This window comes from Syzygium oleosum, unplaced genomic scaffold (assembly GCF_021117445.2).
Source record: "Syzygium oleosum isolate NSW1041296 unplaced genomic scaffold, Sole_v2.1 Sole_v2.06, whole genome shotgun sequence".
Lineage (NCBI taxonomy): Eukaryota > Viridiplantae > Streptophyta > Magnoliopsida > Myrtales > Myrtaceae > Syzygium > Syzygium oleosum.
In genome coordinates, this window is record NW_026607490.1 from 7,508,344 (window position 1) to 7,532,974 (window position 24,631).

A 24,631-nucleotide genomic window follows, 5' to 3' on the forward strand; every position below is an offset into this window, starting at 1 on the left:
CAATACGATACCAAAGTACTTTCTAAAAACTCAGAAAATGATCAGGGGAATATAAAATCGAAGATTTGTGGGTCGATGCTCAAACAAAGAAAAAGCGCGTGGCCCCGATTCTATGACTATCATCAACGGTACTGGAAAAATCATCTCCCCTTTTGCTCTTTCAGAAAAAACAGAAAATAATGGGGCCAACCAGAAACATGACAGTCCCAACAAAATATACCCGAAACAGATATTAAAAACACAGAAAGACAGATTATACAAGATAGTCGGAAGGTCGGATCACTCAAATTCAGTTTCTCTGCAGCAACCTCTCTTTGGCTTCCTTAAATTTCCGCACATAATCATTGACAATTGCCATCTGCTCGCTTGCACGAATGCCGGTCCAGCAAAATGTGGCGAAATGCTCGCAATTGTTGTCGATGAGGCTGTAGTCGCCAAAAGCATTATTGGCATGGAGCTTGCAAGCCTTATCGACGACTTGTTGGGGCAATTTGGTATCGAGTAGCGTGGTGCAAGTTCCTCGCCTTGTAAGCTTAAACCCTAATAGTGGCCTCCTGTATTCGTAAAGGTGAAGGGATCGGAGCTTTTTGCCATCCCTCCGGAAGCAATCAAGACAAGTTTTGACGACCCCACGCTTTGTAGTCTCTTGGTATTCACATTCTGGGCAGGGAGGCAGAGTTTCTTGATTGTGGCAAGTCTTGGACAGTGATGGAAACATGGTTTTTTTGCTCCGTGTTCGGGTAAAGTGAATCACATAGCCGTCACCAACGTAAATTCCTGACATAGGTACGCCCAAATCAGTAAAGAATCTGTTTAGTCCAAAATGTACAAAAAAAAAATTCAAGAGACACAATTTCGACGCAAACTTTGGGCGTTCTACATATAATCCCAAAGTTATGTTTTTGACCGAAATCAAGTTTTGGCCTAGGTCAGATTTGGGTAAGAAATAGACTGTTTTGTGACTTCTTACGTCTCCCACAACCTTCTCGTCCGAAATGCTATGAAATTATCAAGATTGGCTGCTCCCATATGCGTTTCCTAGTTCTCCACAGAACTAATTAATATCCTTAAGTCAAGAAAAAGTGCTAATGCAACAACAAACAAGTGATGAGAACTCACCATGATGGCTGTATAAACCGTATAACCCATATCTATAGATATGATCTCCGGGTTTCAAATATTCAGGCCTCACCTCCTTCCGCATCAACTGCATCAATATGGTCATTACCTTCTTTTTTTCTTTTGGTCCTTCCTTCACACTCCTGGGCTAGTGCTTGAGCTGATCAACTTACCTATAACGAAAATACCTCACCTGACCATATTGGGGTAGAGGTCTAGTATAATTACTGTAGTGAAGGGAAGAACAAGAAAACTTCAGGATGAAGAAGCTAAAATGATTAATTACCTGACCCTGCAATATCGGAAAATATTTGCTTGCTTGTGTTTCTAGGATTGGGGGAAAGAGGAGAGAGAGACAAGCAGACCCTGGATCCTGCATCCTGGAGCCCTTAGCTGAAGCTTCAGCAAGAGCCATTAGAACGAGGACGTACCATCATTGATGTCCACACGAGGAGCGCGGTATATAATGTCTTCAGTGAAGTTAACATATATAGGAGGAATATCGAACACAGGCAAGAAGATCAGAAAATGGTAATTGTGAGGAGATTGAGGATTGATGTCAGAGAGAGAGAGAGAGAGAGAGAGAGTGTGTGTCTTTAATAATTGCATGGACAATGCAGAGATTGAGGGCACTTTTTTTTATAGAGATCAGAGGGTAAAAGTGGGTGCAGAACGTGAGGACTATGGAATTTTATTCATTAAAAATATGAAGGACCGTGTTAATAGGAAAAAATAGAATCAAGAAAAGCGTTCTGAAGATTGGAAATTTGGGGGTTTGGATTGGATGGCGACTCGTGATTTCTTTGGTGTGAACCCTCCGCTCTACAGTTTACCGAATGCAAACAAAAGCACTTGGGGCTCTCTCTCTCTCTAACCCACGATTTCTTTTTGCCTTTGTGGATTTGTCCTTTTCTTCAGTTCTCCCGAATGCAAACCAAGACTCGTTCCGCTCCCTCTCTTCTCCCGAATGCAATTATTCTGACACTGACACATCTTTCCATGTAGCGTGCATGTCACCGTCTTCCATTGCTACTTTTTCTTTAAATTCAATTATACAGTCGAATTTTTTGGATGGTGTTCGGTATGTGGAAGTGGCCAGGTTAGATTAAATGGAAATTAAATATTTAGTGGTCATATATAGGGGGCCTAATAACCCAAAAAATCTCAAGCTTTAGATTTAGTGGTCATATATAGGGGGCCTAATAACCCAAAAAATCTCAAGCTTTAGCTTTTGTCCCAATTTTACCTTTTATTTCGTAAAAAATCTCCAACTTTAGATCATGTCTCAATTCTACCCTAAACTTTTTTTTGTCCCATAAAAAATCCAACTTTAGATCTAGTCCCAATTCTACCCTAAACTTTTTTTGTCTCATAAAAAATCATCAACTTTAAGTTCAGTGCTAATTCTACACTACGCTTTTTTTGTATCATAAAAAAATCGCAGCTTTAGGTCTAGTTCAATTTCACTCTAATTTTTTTATCTCATAAAAGATCACCAATTATTACTTGAGTCCCAAATCTGCTCTCTATTAACCTTCAGTCAAAATCACTCTAAGGGATTTTGCGCTCGGCCTTCAATCTCTTGTGCTTGGGAATGTTCCATCTCTTGCGGTTGGAGAGCTCACGCTCGGGAGTTTTTCATCTCTCGCTTGTCAATGAGAAATTTTGGACTGAGGGTTAATGGGGCAGATTTGTGACTCAAGTAAAAGTTTGTGATTTTTTATGAGACTGTAAAAATTTTAGGGTAAAATTGGGACAAGACCTAAAGTTGGAGGTTTTTCATAGGACAAAAAAAAATTTATAGTAAAATTGGGACATAACCTAAAGTTGAGGGTTTCTTAATAAACAAAAAAAATGATGGTAGAATTGAGACATGACCTAAAGTTGGGGATTTTTTATGAGACAAAAGGTCCAATTGGAATAAAAGCTAAAGTTGGAGGTTTTTTTAGAGTATTAGGCCATTTAGGGGTGTCAATGGATCGGGTTTTCATGATACCCGACTCGATCCGAAATACTGAACACGTGTGCTTGGCCCAACTCGAGACAAGACCCGAATAAGATATAGCCATAGTGTCGGGTCAGGTCGGGTCGGGTTTCGTGTTTCGGGTTTTTTTTTTAAATTAAGATTAAGTTACACTTTTTTCCCCACACCACAATTGTAGGGGCTTCTGTAGTCGCCGCCTCCTCCTTTTCCTCCATACCTTCCTCCCCCGCCACCACCGTAGCCGCCTCGCCGTAACCGCTCCTACCGTTACTGCCCTCGCTATAGCCAAGAATCCTTTGGGTTGAAGAAGACATAAACTAGGATGAAGAAGACACCTGACCAAGCAGCTGAAATGTCTCCATTAAATGTAGAAATTCGAAAATTATTTACAATAATTTCAAAGATTGCAAAAAATCGATCCACTTACCTTCAGATATGAAAGAATGAACCCTTTTTTTAACATAAGCAAATGCAGCTGAACAGAACATCTAACCTTCGATTTTCAACTTCTAGAACACTTCATTCATCGACGTTGGACGACCGAAAATAACCCAAAGGAAAGGATCCTGGACGGTCTGGAACTCGACGGTCCTGAGCTCAATGAGGATAACGAGTCACACTTGATATGGAACTCGATGTTGGTCGCGATAAAACGACACCCAAGATCAACATAGCTAGAATCTAGAATACATTCATCGAATAAAAGAGATTTGCTCACCTGATTTAGAATCCATCGTTGTTGATGCGGAATAGCGACGATCCTCCGTGCAAGTTTTCTCCGCTACCACCATCTGTATATTAGGATGGTCGAGACGAGCATGCCAGGGAATGAGTGAAGCAAAGGAAGCCATGATAATATGCGAGTGAGATGACACCAATGACTTGAAAATCGAATAAAGACAACGAGAAGAATCAGCTTGAAGGAGAACTTTCTGCACGGTCAATTGCAGTTCTAATCCCTCAACTTTGTGCACGGTGAGACTGCATCTAGATCCACATGATCGCAGAAATTGAATATTGTTCGTAAGGACAATCAGCACTTGACCGAGAAGACCTCATCCAAGATGCTATTCTTGCGAAAATCAATTGTGCAGCGGGAATACTCTTTTAGGCTAAAGGCATTATCGTAACAATGCCTACCATAACAATTAAAGAAATATCTATTCTGCGGTCGGCGAGGATCGCCGGCCATCCCCCACCTTCCGGGCGAGAGTGGGGCGGCGGCGGCGAGCGAGGGCTACAACCCTCACTGCCTCGTTTCTCCTCCCCCCTCCCCCTTTTTATTTAAATTTAACTTTTTAAAATTTGAATTTAAATAAAATTTATAGTAAAAATCAAATTTGAATCAAAACGATGTCGTTTTAACAACATAGAATAAAGAAAATGGAATAAAAAGAAAATTCACGTCGGTATTTTCTGTTAGCTAAATTTGACGGAATTAATGAAATAACTCATGATTACACTTTTTACAAGTTTTAGGACTTAATTACTATTTCATGACAAGTTTTGAGACTTTTATTGCACATATTCCAAAGCATAATTTGGAAGGGGTGAGAATATTAAATGGTTATATTACTGTTTATATCATTTAATATTGACCATTTATATTACATACAGAAAGTGTTGATTTTTCGAGTACAATCGATTTGATTCGGTCGGGAACGTGAAACTCATGCGTAAAGAGAAACCTGCGAGTCTTTTTCTTTATTTCTAAGCGAAAACCCCAACAATTAAAAGACATTTTAACCAACGACTTTGACTTTGGAGTCAACGATTTTAAGGTACCCTCTTTGCAAGATCAGAAGTTGTATTGGGTGCGGGAATCATTCCATGGAGATTGGTCACTGAATCTGGGGTATCACTTGATCTCTGCTGAGGAGCTTCTACGGGTGATTTTCCTTCTGCTTCTCCTCTCAGCACATTGCTCTGTTCCGATGCGTGCCTGCAAAAGTTTGTGCTGCTGCAGGGGAGTCTAGAGCAATTTTGGCTCTCAAGTGCAGAGAAAACTTTCAATCTTTCTTTCTTTTCTTTCCGCCCGTGTAAATTTAAATGCTACAGATGGCGGGAATTGCTGTTGCTGGTTCTGGTCTGTTTCATGCAAATGCTAGCAATGAGTGCCTTTGGACTATTTCATTCAAATGCTTCTGTTATATGTAAGGTCGTCTGTGTTTGATATGTTGCAGTTTGGTCTGTTTGCCTAGAAACAGGAAGTACATGTAGTGCACATTTTAGGTTAAAGTTCTAATTTTTGCAATTTAAGGCTTTTGGGTATCTTTGCATTGAGTAGTAAGCTCAAGAGTTCGTCGGATATGGTGTGCTTGAGAGTGCTTGTAGGTCGTACCCGGCACAACCCATGCAACTGCCTTTCCTTTTAAGCAAAGATGTTTATGTTATTGCGTGTATCTGGTGAATGTAGGTTTGATAATTCCTGATACTAGGGCAAGGTGAATCTCAAGAGAGACCCATTAGATCTAAAGGTCGAAATGTATTGTCTTGCATACGCTAGACTCATATGAAGGATTTTGGAGTGTGTAACAGATTGCCTGGTCAATTTAAAGTTTTCTTGCGGTGGTAGTGAGAGCCTTTTTAATGAACTGCCTTTGTTTGATTTGAATCCCAAAATCACACTTCGGCCTAAGGGAACTTTAATTGAAGTTTTTGTTTTAGCTAGACATATCAAAACGGGTTTTACCCATATATATAAATTAGTTATGCACAGTAAATAAATCATAAATAGATTTAATAATAAAAGTGTTAAATGGATTTTCAATTTACTCAATACACAATTCACCTTTTATCACTTTTTCTTGCCTTCATCTGATCTCGTGCTCGCTTGCTCACTCGACACTATCACCTTAATTTGAGTACAAATTTTTCTATATTTAGTTAATTATGAAAATATTTTAACAATATAAATAGGGTACGTTGAATGAATCAATTTGGTTTAGACTAGTTTCGATTTGATCCGACCAACCCGCTGGACGGATCCAGTTTGGGGACAAATAGTCCGCTCAGTAGCGAAGACAAGAACGAGGAAACTTGAGGATGAAGCTAAGTTGATTGAGTCACCTGACGTTGCAACATCGGACAAGTGGCGGGCGATGAGAATCTGAGGCGAGGGTCGTAGACACGCCGACACCAGGGGGACCCCACAATCCAGTCTTAATTATCCCTAATTGAGGCTGAAGCATCGGCGAATGCCATTAGAGTGGACCCCACTCCCCATCCCATCGTTGTCTGCCACATCAACTGCAATATATATAACATTCCTACCATGCCATTAAGGTAGGCGTGTGATGCCATGTGCACCATATAACTATCATATATCCTGTAAACTATTCCTTTCGTAGCTGATACAATTTCGTTTTTAATCTCTTTACAGTCGCCAAGAACCATATCTTAGGCAAGTCCCACAAGGAATTTGATGAAGACAGCTTAGAGGTAAGCGATAAAAGTATTAAAAAAAAATCCTTAAATTTATTGGGCTCGTGCCAATTCGATCATAACCTTTCAGTTATACCAAATTGAGCCCTAAACCTTTTGATAGTTTATCAATGTAGTAAATCTACCAGAAATCACTGACATGGACGTCGAGCGTCCTGCGTGGCACAACGGGCACCAACGTGGAGAAAATTTACAATTTTTTTAAGAAAATGTGTGTAGGATTGTTTTCCCGAGGCATGCGAGATTCCATACTAGACTATTTTCCTCTGTAAATAGAATGCGCAAGATCAAGAAAATTTGTTGAGGGGGCATCATCTGCATTTGATTTTTTGTGAAGTATCTCCTTCATATCACCGCAGCGTGCAATTAGGAATAGTTCACTGAACATCTCCTTCGGATCTCACCGAGACCTGCTTTGTTACCTGGTAATGGCATCCAGGTTGTCGTTGCGACCAGGCTTTTGGAGTGACAGGATTGCTTTTAGAAATTCCATTAAATTATGATACGATTAAATTCCTACGTTGACGCAGCAGTCAATCCGAAATACACGCACTCAAGCGTAATCAATCGCTCACAGGCCAAAATGCCAAAGCAAACGCTCTTTTTAGGGTTTCTAACTATTGTCAAAAGTTGTCGTACATGTGCATTGAAAGCAATGTTAATAACTACAAAACCCTAAGATAGTCATATTCAAACTAGGTATAAAATTATAATAAGATAATCCTAACCTAAACTAATAAACAAATATCTTTGAAACCCTAAAGATACCAAAGATAAGAAAACACTATAAAAAACTCCTTCACCACTATTAATTGGTCCAATATCATTCTCCTCCACGTGAAAAAACTCCACACCATCGAATTGTATGCACTCCCGCTACTAAATATTCGATCTTAAATATTGAAGTGCTCAAAACAGATTGTATTCTTCCCCACTTACCAATTTTGAATTCCCGCGACGTGCTTTTTTTTACCCCTATAATATCTCAACATCAAGTCTTGCACATGATTTCCTTAAATCTATTACAAGGTACTTCCAACTAGCAGGAGCCGTAAGTCCCCTACATTCACCTGAGACAGGGAGGCTATTATACAGGGAGGCTATTATATCACTTTCTCCGATAATAGTTAGTTGAAACTGAGGTGGAGTCTATCTTTTGCATCACGTAGGCTTCTCAAACGGTGAAATCCAACTTTAATTTGTCAACCACGTTGTACGGTTCTTGGTGGACCCATCTGACGCCGCTTCTTTTTGTCTCTATGTTTTCCCGGCCCCAAAATCTCACCACGAGGTCGATACGCGCGCGCAATCCGTGGGTGGGGCGTGGGGATCCACTATTTGCCTGCTTTTGGCAAATTTGACTTGGCATCGAATCTTGCATAACTTAGTGGGGATCGGCTGAACAATATTCACAAAATCAAAGTTTTCTGTACATCTTTCTCTGCCGGTTCGGTGGCCATCACCAATCACATTCTGCCTCGATTTTTGTAGACCGTGTAGGCTATCGTTATTTGCAAATTGAAAAGCTCCTTAATTAGTTTCAGGGCAAAGACCACAAAAAAACTACTCCAAACTCTTTTTTTTGTGTCAACAAAAATCCTAAATTTACACACCGTAACATAAATACCTTCAAATTTTTTGGGTTTCATGAAATAGAGGGTGACATAAATGGCCTCAACTTTTTTTGTGTGTCATGTGCTACACAGAAAAGTTGAGGGCATTTGTGTCAAGAGTGCAGATTTAGGGTTTTTTGTGACATAAAAAAAGTTTGGGATAATTTTACCACAATGAATATAGTTTGGATTGTTTTTTTTTTGTATTAAACCTTAGTTTTACAAGGGAATGCTTCCGATCGTATAAGACCATTTCATACGCATTGATTTTGACTGTTGAGTGATTAAGCATTTAGAGAAAGGTGATTGTGTTGGGGTTTGATATGAGATGGACTTTTGCGGATAATGGATTTGGCGTGTTAAACTTGCATGTGAAGCCAAGAATCTAGGGTTCGCGTGGAATTATTAAACTATTCATGGTTTTTCCTCTGGTGGTGGGATGGCATGCATGACTGAAATCAAGTATAAATTTGTAAAATTTTGTGGACCATAACGTGGAAATATATTACAGAGGAGGAAAAGAGGAATTTTAAAAGATTTAAACCGAGTACTTCCCGCTCCGATATCATGTAAAATTTTGTAAAATTACATTCAACTTCTCAAAAAATTGTTAGATGAAGACATAATTTAATATTTAACTGTTCTATGAAAATTGCCTTGAAATAAAAGAAGAGAAATGAGGGGAGAGCGGAAACATGGGATGGATTAAACTTAAAACTAAGGATCAGTTTGTTTGACGAAACAGAAAGAGTTTTCCAAGAACTAAAAACAATAAGTTCACATTTGGAAAAATGACTTCCTCTTATGGCAAAAAAGAAATCATTTTCCCTAATTTCTTGTTGCATGTCCAAATTAGAACAATAATTCACTCTATCTCTCTTTCCTATCTCTCATCAATTTTTTTTTCTTTTCTTTTCCGATAAGCCTCATTTTTTTTATGAATCTTGTCTACTATATCCTGGATTTACTTCTTTAATGCTCATGTTATTTTAAATTCCCCAAAAGACATGATCATATAATATTCTACAACTATGATTTCATAATTTCTTTCCTTAATTTCTTTGTAATACTTGTTATTTTGATAGATAACAGAATAAACGAAAAGAATGTTGACTCCAATATGTTAGTCATTACACATAAGCTGCCTTTAGTGAATTATTTTATTATCAAATACAAAAAAACCAATTTTCTCAACTTGTTTTCAGTGTAAACAAACATCAATAAATGGTTTACTTTCTCTGAAATTAAATTTCCTAAAAATATTTTCCAGCGACGACAAGAAGTGTAATGACAACCACTCCCCAATGCAGCAGCCAAAAGTATCCCGATGCTCCCCCCAGAACTCTTGAAGATCAAAAGTGGAGATTGATTTTGTCATTCATTTTGGGATGAGGGAACTCTGACCTGGGAGTAATAGTCTGTTGAGTAAGGCAGAAACAGCGAGCCTCATTTGCTCGAGAGCCTGAACAGAACCTCGATCTATCGCATGATTGCATGTAAGGAAGAGGACTGGCAGGTTGACGAGTTCCGGTCAGGTCCATGATGGCAAGGTTTGCCTTGTCAACTATAGCAAGAACAGGATCGAAAGTATTGGCATTGCGAATGACAAACAATATGTAAGCCATCGGATGCTCAGTCGGACCAGCATTTCCTGCACTGCCACAAGCTGCCACGACATCGTGCGAATCGCATCCATCGCTTTAATCATATGAACCATCAATTGCACCATCGCAACCTACTCTCGGGAATTGTGAAGATGACTTCATTTTATCCAAAAGAATGGAGAGCAAATGCACAAGGTGTGGCAGGCACAACAGGTCGTATATCACATCAGCACCTAAGCTATAGAAAAAGAGAAATTACACCTTCACTGTTTGATGAAGAGAGAAAACAATCGAATATCTCGGATTAATGCTCAACAGCAGAAGTGTGTTGCTAACGAAACTACTCACATAATGTCCGGTTTCAATCGCCGAAGTTCGCTCTCAGATGTGCATTCCCAAGGCTGGTGTAGACATTTTACCTGGGGTGAGGAAATAATATCAATTTTAGTTTTTCATTCCTCCAATTTGTGCATGGTCAAATTGCATCAAGATCCCCATGATCCCACAAGATGAAAAATGTTCGGATGGACAATCAGCACTTGACCGAGAAGCCCTCATTCTAATTCATGCTTTTATTTTCTTGAGAAAATCAATTTGTTCAATGGAAAAGGACAAAAGTAACCAAAAGACTAATCTGGAATTCGCACAGCAGGACTACTCTTTTAGGCTAAAGGCATTATCATAGCGATGTCTACTATACCAATTAAAGAAAAAAATTTCATGGGGTCTAAGAAGGAAACCTATGGTATGTCTGTTGACTATGAAACTAAAAACTTGCAACAGTGGGCGCTTAGGGTCGAACGTGCAAGGATAATGACTTCGTCACTCACAGAATTAATCTGTATATTCCCAAGACCCTGGCTCATCATCATCCGTGCTCAATTTGTTCATCTTCAAATTAAGCTTCATGTTGCTTAAAGTTGATAGGTCGCCATCACTCATTATTAACTGCAAAAATAGTCAATTTCTAAGCTGCCATACCATATGTCGTCATAAAACTATGTCCAGCTTGTTCAGCCAAGTTTGTATATGTGCTGGAGGGACAGATCACTAGTTTCCCAACCAAATCAGCTTCTGATATCCGACTCATAGAAACAAGAATAATTACAAGAACCAAGTACAGCAAAAGAGTTGCTCACGAAAACCAAGATGAACACAACCCTAGCATATCTGCATATACTGATTGATTGAACAAGAACAATGCATATACACATGAAGGTTCAACTAAAAGAAAAAACCACAGAGAGAAAGGAGCTTGAAGCTCAAGGACAAAACCTTGGAAGCTTTCACTTGGGTGAGACAGATACCGACTAAGCCAACCCCTGAGAGAACCTAAGTCCAATATTCTAGTCAGCACCTGAGATCACTTCTAGTGCATAATATATAAAGTTAAACAGATCGAACTAATCAGGAAAAGGGGGAAGGGAATACACGGCCAAAAGTCATTATGTGACAACAATTTTGATTTATTCGGTGTTTCGTGGATTACTAGATCTCATAATTCAGATTGTTACTATAGAAAACAAGACAATAAGGCAAAAATTTTCTAAAGGAATATCTATAACATGACCAACCCTAAGTGGAGAAATCAAGAAAATTGAATTTCGATGCACTTCGGACAGCTTACTTCAAAGCATGTTTTGCTGGAGAAATTTCCAGAAAGTAAAGTATGAACTCTGACAAAAATAGACTGGCTGGCCAGATCGAACACCTGATGACAGAGTAGACTGAAAGCTAATTTCAGTCGGCACATAAATCCATACAATGCATGAGACAGTAATCCATCAGCGATTTAAACCGTCTTCATGACTGATAAAGTCGTGTCTTTTTGCCCAAAAAAAAGAAAAATACATCGACGCCTTAATCTTAGGACAACAGCCTAGTAATCTGTTGAACGAAACCAAGCAAGCATATGACCCAGGACAAGCATTCAGTTCTTAGAAAAATATACATGAACCAATACCGTACATACCCTGTATCTCCTTCAAGCATGTTGAGAGAACAAAGCAGTGGTACCATCAATTTCCTTAACATTGCATCCTCACAACCTGCATCTAGGAAATTATTAGCCAATGATTTGGTAGATGGATATGAAAAAATATATCTCAAGAGAAAATGATAAACCTAAGAAAAGAAAGGAAAATATTACCATATGGGAAAAGAGAAGAAATATATTTCAAAGCCCTCACATTTATTTTTGACTGCATTTTCATCCTAATGAATAAAGACTTTGTCATTGGCAACCTAAGGATCAATAAATAAACCAGGAGAAATGGGACACATCATTCTGTAATGGAAATTGACAACGATGAGCTTCACCTTTAAAGAAGTCATGAACTCTGCGTACAGTTCATACAATTCATCCAGAGCATCATCACGGTTAGACTCAATTTCTGATATGAGCTTCTCCAAAAAGTTTTTCAAGAACGAAGTATGACACTTGCCAATCTGCATCACACACCGCCTATTCAGAGAAATGAGCAGTAACCGGCCTTCACTAAAATAATGCAGCAAAAGCAGATGGCAACGAACCTGATTCTCTAGAACTAATACATGAGCTAGTATTAGTAAGCTAGAGCAACAACTCCAAAAGTAGCAACAAGAACCATAACTTCCACAGAAGCATATAATCATTTCGGCTAGTCTAAATGGCGTCAACGAGTAAAGCAACATTCACTTTAGCAAAAATGACGCCCAGAGGACACACAAAAAGACTGTTCTCGTTTTCCATTTATATCCTAAACCAACATCAAGCTGAACTTAAAAAAGGCACTTCAGTTCAGACATCTCTTTTTCTTTAGGGAAAAAACCACCAAAAATCCCAAACTTTGTCATCTGTGACACATTTACCCCGAACTTTTTTTTGTGACACCAAAAACTCCGAACTTTGCTTTTTGTGACACATTTACCCAATGTATTTAGTCCATGGGCATTTTCGTCTTTTTGCTTTTTTTTTTTTCCTTTCCGGCGAGGGGGCCTCGCCGGATCCGGCGAGGGCTGCCCATCGCCGGATCCGGCGAGGGGGGCCCTCGCCGGCGTCGAGCGAGGGCGGCCCTCGCCAGATCCGGCGAGGGCGGCCCTCGCCGGCGTCGGGCGAGGTTCGCCCTCGCCGGGCGAGCGAGGGTGGCCCTCGCCGAGGCTCGAGCGAGGTCGACTCGCACGGGCGAGCGAGGGCGGCCCTCGCCCGACTCAGCGAGGTCAACCTCGCCCGACGCCGGTGAGGGTCGACCTCGCTGAGTCGGGCGAGGGCCGCCCTCGCTCGCCCAGCGAGGGCGAACCTCGCTGACGCGGCGAGGGGGCCTCACGGAAGGAAAAAAAAAAAGCAAAAAGACGAAAATGCCCATGGACTAAATACATTGGGGTAAATGTGTCATAAAAAGCAAAGTTCGGAGTTTTTGGTGTCACGAAAAAAAGTTCGGGGTAAATGTATCACAGATGACAAAGTTTGAAATTTTTGGTGATTTTTTTCCTTTTCTTTTTTCTCCTTTTGGGTTCTCCAGTTTGGGAAAAGCTCTCAATCAAGACTTGCAGCTTTACAGATGCATTGATCCCATATGAACCTCTGAACATCCGCTGTCACGGACCCACCACCAAGCGATCTGGGTTCCGAATTCAAGAGACAGTTGCTTCCAATTCAATGCACGCGGAATCTTGCGAAAAAGCGTATCTTTGACCAAAGGAAAGAAAATCGGTGAGCTCAACGAAGCGCGCGCAGAGAGTAAAAGGGAAGGTTTTTACCTCGTGTGGGATACCACGCAGTCAGCGGGTTCCATGGCGAGAGAAGCAGAGACCAAATGGAGATTCGCAGTTTTTGCTTCTCCATTTGTCTAAAAAATTTCTTCTCGCTTCTTTCTCCGCAACATCCCCGACAGGAACTACGACCAGGCGAGAAAATATTAGGTGAGTTTAACACTCCATGTAGGATTTACAGAAAACCACCCACAAATTGACACGTGACAATCGGGGCCCACATCTCAGGGAAAAAACTTTTCTCTCTCCTCTCTCTCACACGCTCTGATCTCCATCTCTCTGCAACTCCACGCTCAACCCCCTCTCTCTCTAACACCTTGGCTCATGCCCGTTGCACGACCAGCTCTGCTCTTTCTAGTCGCCATCGCCTCCGATCCATTTCCGGCGACAACTTCCCGAGATATTCAAACTCCGGGGACTCCGGAATCGTGGTCAACGCGCCGGACTTGTCGTACCCAACGTAAAACCCGTAGTCCTCGCCGACGACGGGCGAGTACAGACCGGCGACGCCGAACGCCGGGGTAGAGCTCGTCTTCGGCTTGAAGACCGAACGCAGCAGCTTCTGGATCGACCACGAGATTCGGGAGTGCTTCTTCGCCGTCGTCGAGGTCGCCGGTTGCGGCCGCGGAGGAAGAGGGGGAAGGCGCGGCGGTCGGGGAGGTTAGGCATGGATAGGGTGCGGGCGGAGATGGCGGAGTCAAGCTTGAAGTACGTTTTTTTTTGCTAGAAAGCTGTAAGGACTTGAGTTCAAAGGAGAGATGAACTGAAGAAGACTTGTCAGAACATGACCGAAGGTGTTAGAGAGAGAGAGAGGGGGTTGAGGGTGGGGTTGCAGAGAGATGGAGAGCAGAGCGCGTGAGAGAGAGGAGAGAGACAAGTTTTTTCCCTGACATGTGAGCCCTGATTGCCACGTATCAATTTGTGGGTGGTTTTTTGCAAATCCTACGTGGAGTGTTAAACTCACCCAATATTTTCTCCCGGCAGGAGGAAGAAGGAGCCGGTGGGAAGCGGAGATGGGTTTGGATCGGTTTTCGGGTATTTGGGTCGGGTTGAAAAAATGAAATGTCAAATCTGATTTTTTAGGTACAAGAAAATCCGAAATCCTATCCCAAATTCCATGAATGCAGATGAAAACTTCTACCGAAAGAATGTATCCTTTAATTATTTTCATTTTTAAATGCATAAAATTAAGCAAATAAGCTTATCTCTTTTTAGAAGAACAAGAGCACTTCAGTGATATGCCTCAGCAAATTTAGATTTACGAGATACTTGATAAATGAATTCAGGCGTTCTATTGGATGATGCAAATGATCGTCCTAAAAACATTTCTTGCACCTTGTGGATCATCGGTGTTGGTTAAGGTGTTTCTCATCATAGAAAGAGAGCAAAGCTCCCTATGAGAGCCTTCGCTCCCTGTCCGTTGGACATGCAGACTCCACGGATGCATTCCTTATTTTAATGTGTTGGTGTTCGCACACCCCGTACTCTTAGCTTCTCTTGTATCTATTGGAATACCCCATGATGTTTTTAATGTCTAAGGGATACCGAGGTCCGCACGTTGTCTTGGACGAAGCAATTTAACCTCTTACTTAGGTGATACATCTATACAGAAGGACAGAGAGACGCGTGATTGTGGGATCTTTAAGTTCACTTGATAAATATACTCGATGAAAAGGAGTAGTTTGATTTTTCAAGGCATAAGATTGCAAGAAAAGTCGGCTGACTTTTATTAGTTACTTTGAAAGAAGAGAGAAAAGTAATTTGCGGAAAACAGAAGTATTGCTACCAGCAAATAAAAGGCATATAATCAAGGACTTCGACCTCAGAGTCAACAACTCAAGGTTGTTTCTTTGCAGGATCAGAAGTTATATTTAGGTGTTGAATCATTCGATGGAGACATCAACTGAATCAGTGGTATCACTTGGTCTCTGATCGGGGGCTTCCTACAGGTAATATTCCTTCCGCTTCTCCTCTCAGCACATTCCTCTGTTCCGATGCGTGCCTGCAAAAATTTTACTCCTGGAGGGGAGTCTAGAGCAGTTTTGGCTCTCAAGCATCAGTAGCAAAGAATTCGCGCCACCTCTCCTTGCATTTATTTCCTTGAATCAGCGACGAACACAGTTTGTCTCCTTTTGAATTTTATCAGAAGCAATTGGTAACACCGCTCCTTTTCTGTCATCTGATGATCATCTTTTTATTGTTGCAACCTGCAAGAGTACTTCCCTCCTAGTCTCTTCAAACTAGTTTGATTGGTGTTTTGATACAAATAAGGCAAGCTTCTTCTAATTCTGAAGAAAATGCGAAACCAGATGAGGGATATCTTGGCAGAGATACAATTGCCGATGCGGCTGTTACGATTGCTCCTGCAGTCACTACTCTATATGCTCTAAAACAATGGCGAAGTGTGCCATGTGATCCTTCTCTTATTGAGTCATCCTGGCTGAAAATCTTCTCTTAGTTGTTTTTTTGGCGCTAATCTTTTAATTCTCTCCTCATCTTGCTGATCAGAGGTAGACGACGAGATAGGTTCTGGAACTGTTATACATAAGGATGGCTACATTTTAACATGTGCTGATGTTGTCTTCGACACGACAAACTTGATGTAGCCGGCTGATGGCGACCTTGGTGTCAGAGGATGTATTAGCACAAAAGTGCTAAAATTGTGATGCACTTGGTTGAGTTCTGAAAAAATTGTGATGCTTCCATTTTCTAGACTAATCTCATGGACTTAAGCGCAGATGGTCCCGGGCTCTTGGCTTACAGAAAAAATGTCGCAGGTTGCTGTATATTTGCAAGACGTGGAGAATAATGTTGCAGGCCAAGTTATTGATGCTTATACAGATCTTGAAATTGCCATTATAAAGATCGATTCCCCAAGTTCTCCCCTTTCGACAGCAAAAGTTGGCTCATCTAGTAAGCTTTGTCCTGGAGACTGGGCAATAGCCATGGGCAGTCACTTTCCCTTCAATATACTGTCATGCTCGGGATTGTCAGGTCATTCAGCTCGTACTTACGATTTGACCAAGCAATTAATTTTTGCCCAAGTTTTTGCTTTCCTTAGTTGATTGTATTAGCACAAAAGTGCGGATGTATAATTATTGATTAAAGTGTCAGTTCCTTCCCTCTTCTTGTGCTTAAAAGAGTTGCGCTCATCGCACGGGTAATGAGTTGGGACTTAGAGGAATGCACATGGAGTATCTACAGACAGATTGTGCAAACAATCCAGGAAGATGCAACAATGCCTGTGTTGGCCTGCCCGTCTGGTTTGTGTTTCCTTGTGCTGCCGCATTCTCATATTCAATGTTAACAATATTAGACAGGTCTCTGTGCACCTACTACAATATCAGGATAGCGGATCTGGTCAAACTCCTGGATATGGGTTGCATCAACGTGGGGAGAATAGGAATTACAATGGCAATCAGTTACATGGCCACCAGCTATCATCGCATAGATGTTTATCATACAGAATTGTAGACCTTACATAATACCAATGCCGAAAAAGCATCTGGAGTGAGCTTTGCTGTTACCGGTTGATATTATTTCAGCATTCAACACTGTATATGTCTTAACCAACACTTTCAAGCAATACTTCCTTCGAATCGAGAATTAGGACCACTCGCAATGCACGTATGCCAACTAAAAATGGCCAAGCACTTCCCTTTTTTGATTAAGTAAATTGACAAGAACCAACATGAAAGAAAGCACGTAACAACGGTTACTTTGTTTCTTCCCTTTCTATGCTCTGTTTATTTTACTTCTCTCTACGGCTAAGCACTCAACATTCCACCAAAAACACTATGTTCCAGGCCCTCACCCCCCGAACGCAGCAGCAACCGTCATCCTTCTGGTGAACGCTACAACTGCTGTTGTGCTATTGACTGTCGGCCTATGCTCATAAGGAACACCAGACGCCAACAAGTACTTCGTCATACTTCCGGACATCAAACATGATGAACATTGTTAGACACTTGAAATAAGTTTACATATATCTTCACATAAACAAGTACAAACATGGATAAGCTAAGATGGGCACAGTTTTCTTTTCAAAGTTTTTTCTTGTGCACGTGTGCAGGTCTCTCGCCGCCAAGTCCAGTCCCAATTGAATATGCCTTGAAACAGATATTAGAAAAACAGACAGACAGAGGATACAAGATTGGAGGAACGCTGGATCACTTGAATTCAATTTCTCTGCAGCAACCTCATGGTCCATTCTTTGGCTTGCATAATTTTCCGCTCGCAAGCTCCGACAAATGCTGTCTGTTCGCTTTTATGAATGCCGGTACAACAAAATGTGGCGAAATGCTCGCAGTTGTTATTTATGAGGTTGTAGTTGCCAAAAGCGTTGTTAGCGTGAAGCTTGCTAGCCTTATCGACAACTTCACGAGGCAAGTTGGTACAGAATAATGTGGTGCAAGTTCCCAACCTTGCGAGCATAAACCCTAGTAGTGGCCACCCATATTCATAACAGTGAAGCGATCGGAGTTTGTTGCCGTCCCGCCGGAAGCAATTGATACAAGTTTTGACGACCCCACGACTGATGCTCTCCCGGTATCCGCATTCTAGGCAAGGAGACGAAATTTCTTGCTTCTGGCTAGTCTTGGATAATGATGGGACTATGGTTCTTTTTCTCTGTGTTCTGGTGAAATGAATCACGTAGCCCTCGCCGACGTAAATTCCTATCATACATAAAGAATCAAATTTTAATCCCAAATGAATGAAGATGAACTTTTGGTTAGAGATGACTCCGCGCGAACTTTGAAACTTGCTAGAAATAATCACAAACTTCTGTTTTTCACTCGACTTATAAGCCGATTCTGCCCAAAAGGATTAGAAATCTAAATAACTTTTTAGTGATATGTGTAACTAACGTATTTAAAATCCTAGTATTTCCTCATAAAATATGGTTAATAAGTGCGGGGAGAGCACTTGTTAATAAGACCTAATTAAAATACGAAATTATGTTTGTGGGTTTGACGTGCCATTCTGGCTAGATTCCTCAAATGCAAAATTTAAGAGATTGCATATTTTGATGCACAGGCCTTTTCTTGCAGTATATATGGTCAATGTTTCGAAATCGAACTTCGTTTTTCCTTAACATACGTGCTTAGCATATTTTAGAGCTCTTGTTGACTTGACTTTTATTATGACGGAAGATTTTTATTATGAAACAAATCGAATTAAAATTTTCCGAGTACTTACAAAATTTATTACACTTTTACCAATTCAGTTTTAAACCTATTGCACTTTTGGACAATTTTCCCTTGTATTTTGTGGTTTAAAAGAGTTAACTTGGGCCTATTCTTGTATTTGGGCTTTTCTAGTTGGCGTTTGTGAAATGAATGTTTGGGTTGGATTTGGAATTCTTTCGGTGCAAATGGGCTTGTTATGGAACCTAGTTCACCCGTCGTTTCGCCTAGGCCCTATCGCAAAATAGAGACATTTACTTATAAAAAGATAATAATAAAATAAGATAAAGCTTTCTAATCGCAATAAGAATGCGTAAAAACGGAACAAAATGGATGTACAAAGAAATATATAAGAAGGGATGTATGTATAGGTAGTCGACAAACCTTTTCAACAGGCATGGGGGTTAATGAAATTTAGTAATGAGCAGTCATAATTATCCATTTCAATCTTAAATTACTGGAAAAATTTAATCATTATTAACTTAAGCACTAGATGACCAAGTGTGTCTGGGCGAGCCTCATACGTTATATAGAATGGATATATGGATGTGAATAAGAGGGACTGTTGTGAACTCGTTACTTGATCTTATGTCCTATTTATCGGCATCATGCCACTTCTGAGACAAACTCACTTATCCCAAAAGTTTTAGGTGTCAAGGAACATACTCGAGCAAAATTTGAGATTGCAAATCTCATAATTGAATTATATATATTTCTCAAATCAAGAACGGTGCTAAGTATATAGGGAGAAGAGGGCTTTTTAGGTACACCGGGAGTATAACATTCCCAACCACCTAAACCAATAAAGTGTCAAGTTTATCGTTGAAAGAAAAAGTTTGATATCATAATATGGGGCTTTCGACAACCAGTCTAAACGGGAGGAGGTGTCCTATCCATGAGTACATCAATGTTTCTAGAAAGACGCTCTGTTGCCAAACAAGTCAACCCGTTCTACACGGGTTGTGAAACGGGTCTGCGGCCCCGGACCTCTAACAACAATCGGATCAACTTCAGGACGTGCTGGAAACAACGACAAACTTATGTTTTTGACCGAAATCAAGGCTTGGTTTTACCACCCTTTTAATTACATAAAGAGGAAGTCTTAGCCACTTCTTGCCACCCTTTTGCTCTTCTTGTTTTCTCTATTCAATAATAAAAGCAATTTCATGGACACAGACTTAATCTCATTTCTCCTACTTTATATGTTAGCATCCTCATCAGAATCATCTTCCTCAGAAATGTTCCTTATTCATCCTTGCTACGAAAAAATCAATTATAATGTGGCCAACGAAATGATCTCCAATCTTTCTGAATGAGAATGACAAATATTTACGTTTTTTTATTCTCGTTCCGTCAGGAAAAAAAGAAGAAGAAGAGGGATTTCTATGCCTCTTTGTCTCTACCGGTTCCACCTTTCACTTTAATCTCCCCCGTCATGGCCAACCTGACGTTATGCCACGATTTTATCCACCATCTTGCTCTTATCTTTTGTGTGAAGGGAAAAACACCATGATTAGTTTCACGAATGATGAAACCTTTTCAAACATTTTGATTGTGACATCTCTTTCGTGACCATTGACTAAGCACGTAGAAAAAGTTGGTGGTGCTGCCCTTTGTTTTGTCCCGATTACAGGTGGGACGTTGGCGAGGCGTCAGGGTTTTTAGGGTTTCACTATTTTGCAAGGCAACTTGCATGTAAAGCCAAAGTGCGCCCTGAAATTTTTCTCTCTCTCTCTATCCCACCAGGAGTTTAGGATTTCCAGGGTACTTTTAAACGATGGAACAAACCGAGGGAAGTGAGCCCTGAAAATCTCCCTTTCTCTCTCCTCTCTCTCGGGAAGTGAGCCCCGAAAATCCCTCTCTCACCAAGAGTCTAAGGTTTCCAGAGTACTTTTAAACGAAAGAAGAAAGAACATGGTTAATATCACGAAAAATCTCAAAATTTATATATTTATGATAAATTTATCTCAAATTATTTTTTGATCACAAAAAATTCAAAATTGGTATATCTGTGATAATTTTACCCTGAAAATTTTTTTTGACCATCAAAAACCCCACACTGGTACACATGTGATAATTTTACCTCAAACTAATTTTTTGGCAACTAAAAACCTCAAACGTAGTTTCCGTTAAATTTTACTGTCAAATTGCTAAGTTTAATAACACACGGTAATTGAAAGGTATATCGGTTTGGAGTTTTACCCCTATATTTGACACAAGTTTACCAATTTGTGATTTTTTGTGATATTAATTCTATTTAACGGACATTAACGGAGGATAAATTTGTCACAAATGTATCACTTTAGGGTTTTTAGTGGTCAAAAAATTAGTTCGGGGAAAAATTATCACAGGTGTACCAGTTTGGAGGTTTTGGTGGTCAAAAAATTAGTTCGAGTAAAATTATCATAAGTATACCAGTTTGAGATTTTTTGTAGTCAAGAAAATGATTCGGAGTAAATTTGTTACATATGTTTCAGTTTGGGGTTTTTTGTTATTAAAAAAATAATTCGGGATAAAATTATTATATGTGTACCAATTTTAGATTTTTTATGATATTAACCAAGGAAGAAACCAAGGGAAGAAGTGAGCCCTGAAAATCGCCCTTTCTCTCTCCCCTCTCTCGGAAAGTGAGCCCTGAAAGTCTCTCTCTCTCTCTCTCACCAAGAGTCTAGGGTTCCACAGTGCTTTTAAACGTAGGAAGAGAGAAAGAAACCAAGGGAAGTGAGCCTTGAAAATCTCTCTCTCTCTCTCTCTCTCTCTCACCAAGAGTCTAGGGTTTCCAGAGTACTTTTAAACGAAGGAAGAAACCAAGGGAAGTGGCCCTGAAAATATCACTCTCTCCCACCAAGAATCTGGGGTTTCCAGAGTATTTTTAGAAGAAGGAAGAAACGAAGGGAGAGCGAAAAGGTAAGAAGTATTAAACTTAACACTAATGGAGCATCCAAAAGTAACCCGGGGCTCGACCCGCAACTCTTGAAGAATAAAAGTGGAAAAAATGTTAACACCGAGCCAGATTTATAAAGGCAAAATATGATTACTCAAATAATCAATCAACCTGATAGAGGGAGGTTTGAATCCCACATTTTTTTTAAACGAAAAAAATATAAGAGAGAAAAGATACTAGTGCAACAGCAAGTAATGAGAACTCACCGTGATGGCTATATAAGCAATATAACCCGTATCTGTAGATATGATCTCCGGGTTTCAGATCCTCCGGCCTCACCACCTTCCACATCAACTGCATCAACATTGTCACTACCTTCTTGATGATCTCCGTCACCATCTTTGGCCCTCACTTCACACTCTTGGGTTAGTGCTCGAGCTGATCCTCTTAACTACCAAAAACACCCCAACTGACCATGTTGGGGTTGAAGTCTCGTATAAGTACTGTAGTGAAGAGAAGAAGAAGAAAACTTCAGGATGAAGAAGCTGAAATGATCAGTTACCTGACCTTGCGACGTCGGAAAATCTCGGACTAGTGGCACTGCTAAAAGGTCGATGGCAAGACGATGAGAACGGAGAAGAAGGATGGTTTTGGTGAGGAGTGTCTGAGTCAGGGGTTATAGAAATGGGGGAGAGAGAGAGGGGTTATAGAAATGGGGGAGTGAGAACGTAGAAGAAGGATGGTTTTTGGTGAGGAGTGTCTGAGTCAGGGGTTAAATGGGGGAGAGAGAGAGGGGTTATAGAAATGGGGGAGAGAGAGAGAGAGAGAGAGAGAGAGAGAGAGAGAGAGGAGGGAAAGACAACACATGCAGGCACAGATCCCTACGTGGCAAGATTCTTTAGGGCCCAATCAAGCCTCAAGTTTCACAGAGTCATCGTGGCCGAAGCATCGGCAAGAGCCATTAGAGTGGAGAGTGAACCCACAATAATTATGTCCCTCGGAGGAAAGAAACCTGACTAATGCTAAAATTCTTGATTGGCTTCGGCATCAAAGCGGCAGCTTACAACGCCAAGATGTCATTCTGAATATTGATGGATTCCGAATATGACAGTTTCATTGTGGTATCATTCTTCTTTCAGACTGCCCCCGCATCTCCTCCATATTTATCATCGAGTTGTTTCTGCGCTTGTCCACCAGACATTTGAATCACGTGGATAGACACGTCTCGATTTCTCTGGTGCTGCTGAAGTAGGATATATGACATGCACCTGCAGAAGTAGAGGAAACACAGCGAGCAGTTTAAGCGCTCAATGAAAGTCTACATGGGTCATATGACATAGTATGATGTGATGTCAAGTACACCCCACTTGACAGAAATTACAACTTAGACAGATATCAGATATCCTTCAACCCTGCTTAAAATCTGCACATTTTACTTACAGTTCAAATGATTATTCCTTTGTAGCTGAGATATTATTTATTTCTTTACAGTTGCCAAAATCATATCTTAGGCAAGTCCACAATGAATTTGATGAAGACAACTTAGAGGTAAGCATGACTCCACATTAGATTATTGTCCTCTGTAAATATAGTGCATAAGAAAAAAAAAATGTGAAGTGGCAATATCCGCATTTGATCTTTTGTGAAGTATCTCCTCCATATCACAGCATGCAATAGGAATAGTTCGTTGAGCATCTCCTTCATATCACTGAGACCTGCTCTGTTACCTGGCATCCAGGTTGTTGTTGCGACTGTGGCTTTTGGAGTATCAGAATTGCTTTTAGTAATTCCATAAATTATGAATCAGTTAAATTCCTACATTGAGGCAACAGAGATGGAATAAATACGGATAATCAATCCGAAATACACGCGCTCAAGCGCCATCAATCGCTCACGGGCCAAAAAAGCAAACTCTCCTTTTAGGTTTCTAACTAAAATCAAAAGTTGTCGTATATGAGCATTGAAAGCAATGTTAATAACCTAGAAAACCTGGTTTCTAACTAAAATCAAAAGTTGTCGTATATGAGCATTGAAAGCAATGTTAATAACCTAGAAAACCCTAAAGATAGTCACATTCAAACTAGGAAATAGATCTGACCAAAAAAAAAAAAACTAGGAAATAGATAACTATAAAATTCTAATAAACAAATATCTTTGAAACCCTAAAGATACCAAAGATAAGAAAACAATATAAAAATCTCATTGGGAAAATTGTCCAAAAAATTTTCAACCTATTGTACGGAGGCCAATTTAGTCCTAAACCTTTTTGTTAATTTGTCGATTTAGTCTTAAACATTTTGACAATTTGCAAATGTACTCATTGCGGCCAAATATTTAAATAATAGGTTTAAGACTAAATTGGCAAATCTTCAAAAGGTTTAGAATTAAATTGACACAAAGAAAGGTTTAGGACCAAATTGATAAATCGTCAAAATGATAAGGACTAAATTGGTACAATTAAAATGTTAAGAACTGAATTGGTTGCCGTACACTTTTTGGACAATTATCCAAAATCTCCTTCACCACTATTAATCGGTCCAATATCATTCTCCTTCACTTGGAAAAACTTGATCCCATCGAATTGTATGCACTCCCGCTACTAAATATTCTACCTCAAATATTGAAGTGCTAAAAACCGATTGTACGCTGCCGTTCTACCAATTTTGAATTTCCCCAACGATGCACGTACTTTTTTCTCTCAGAATATCTCAAAACTAAATCTTGCACATGATTTCCTCAAAGTTAGGTGGTATTACTGAAAGACAACTTTTCATGATGAAGTGTTTTTTCCCTTTGGCAAACCCCATTAACATCGTCCACTAATTTTAGCAATACGTTTCTTTTCCATAAAGATAGTGCTCCAAAATCTTGGAAATTGACAAGGCACATGCAGAGGCAAGATGCTAAAGATGGGTTCTTGATGGTGACATCAACCTTCTTTTTCTCAAATCACCGCGTTGTACGGTTCTTGGTGGATCGGCTACACAATATTCACAAAATTATTGCAACTATCTCTTGCTCACTTTTATGTTTGTATGGTTAATATC

At 40.1% G+C, this 24,631-nt stretch overlaps 2 protein-coding genes and 1 pseudogene across 2 annotated transcripts in view; all 3 read right to left on the minus strand.

Annotated features, from left to right (window-relative positions):
• LOC115685932 (uncharacterized) overlaps nt 1-24,631 on the minus strand; it is an 81,623-nt gene that overhangs the window by 47,866 nt on the left and 9,126 nt on the right. The gene's annotated exons all lie outside the window — the stretch shown is intronic.
• On the minus strand, nt 290-718 carry LOC115685956 (protein LEAD-SENSITIVE 1-like). Its single transcript, XM_030611112.2, has one exon. It carries the CDS (start codon nt 716-718, stop codon nt 290-292), a length of 429 nt encoding a protein of 142 aa, XP_030466972.2.
• LOC115685936 (uncharacterized) lies at nt 10,190-12,551 on the minus strand (annotated as a pseudogene).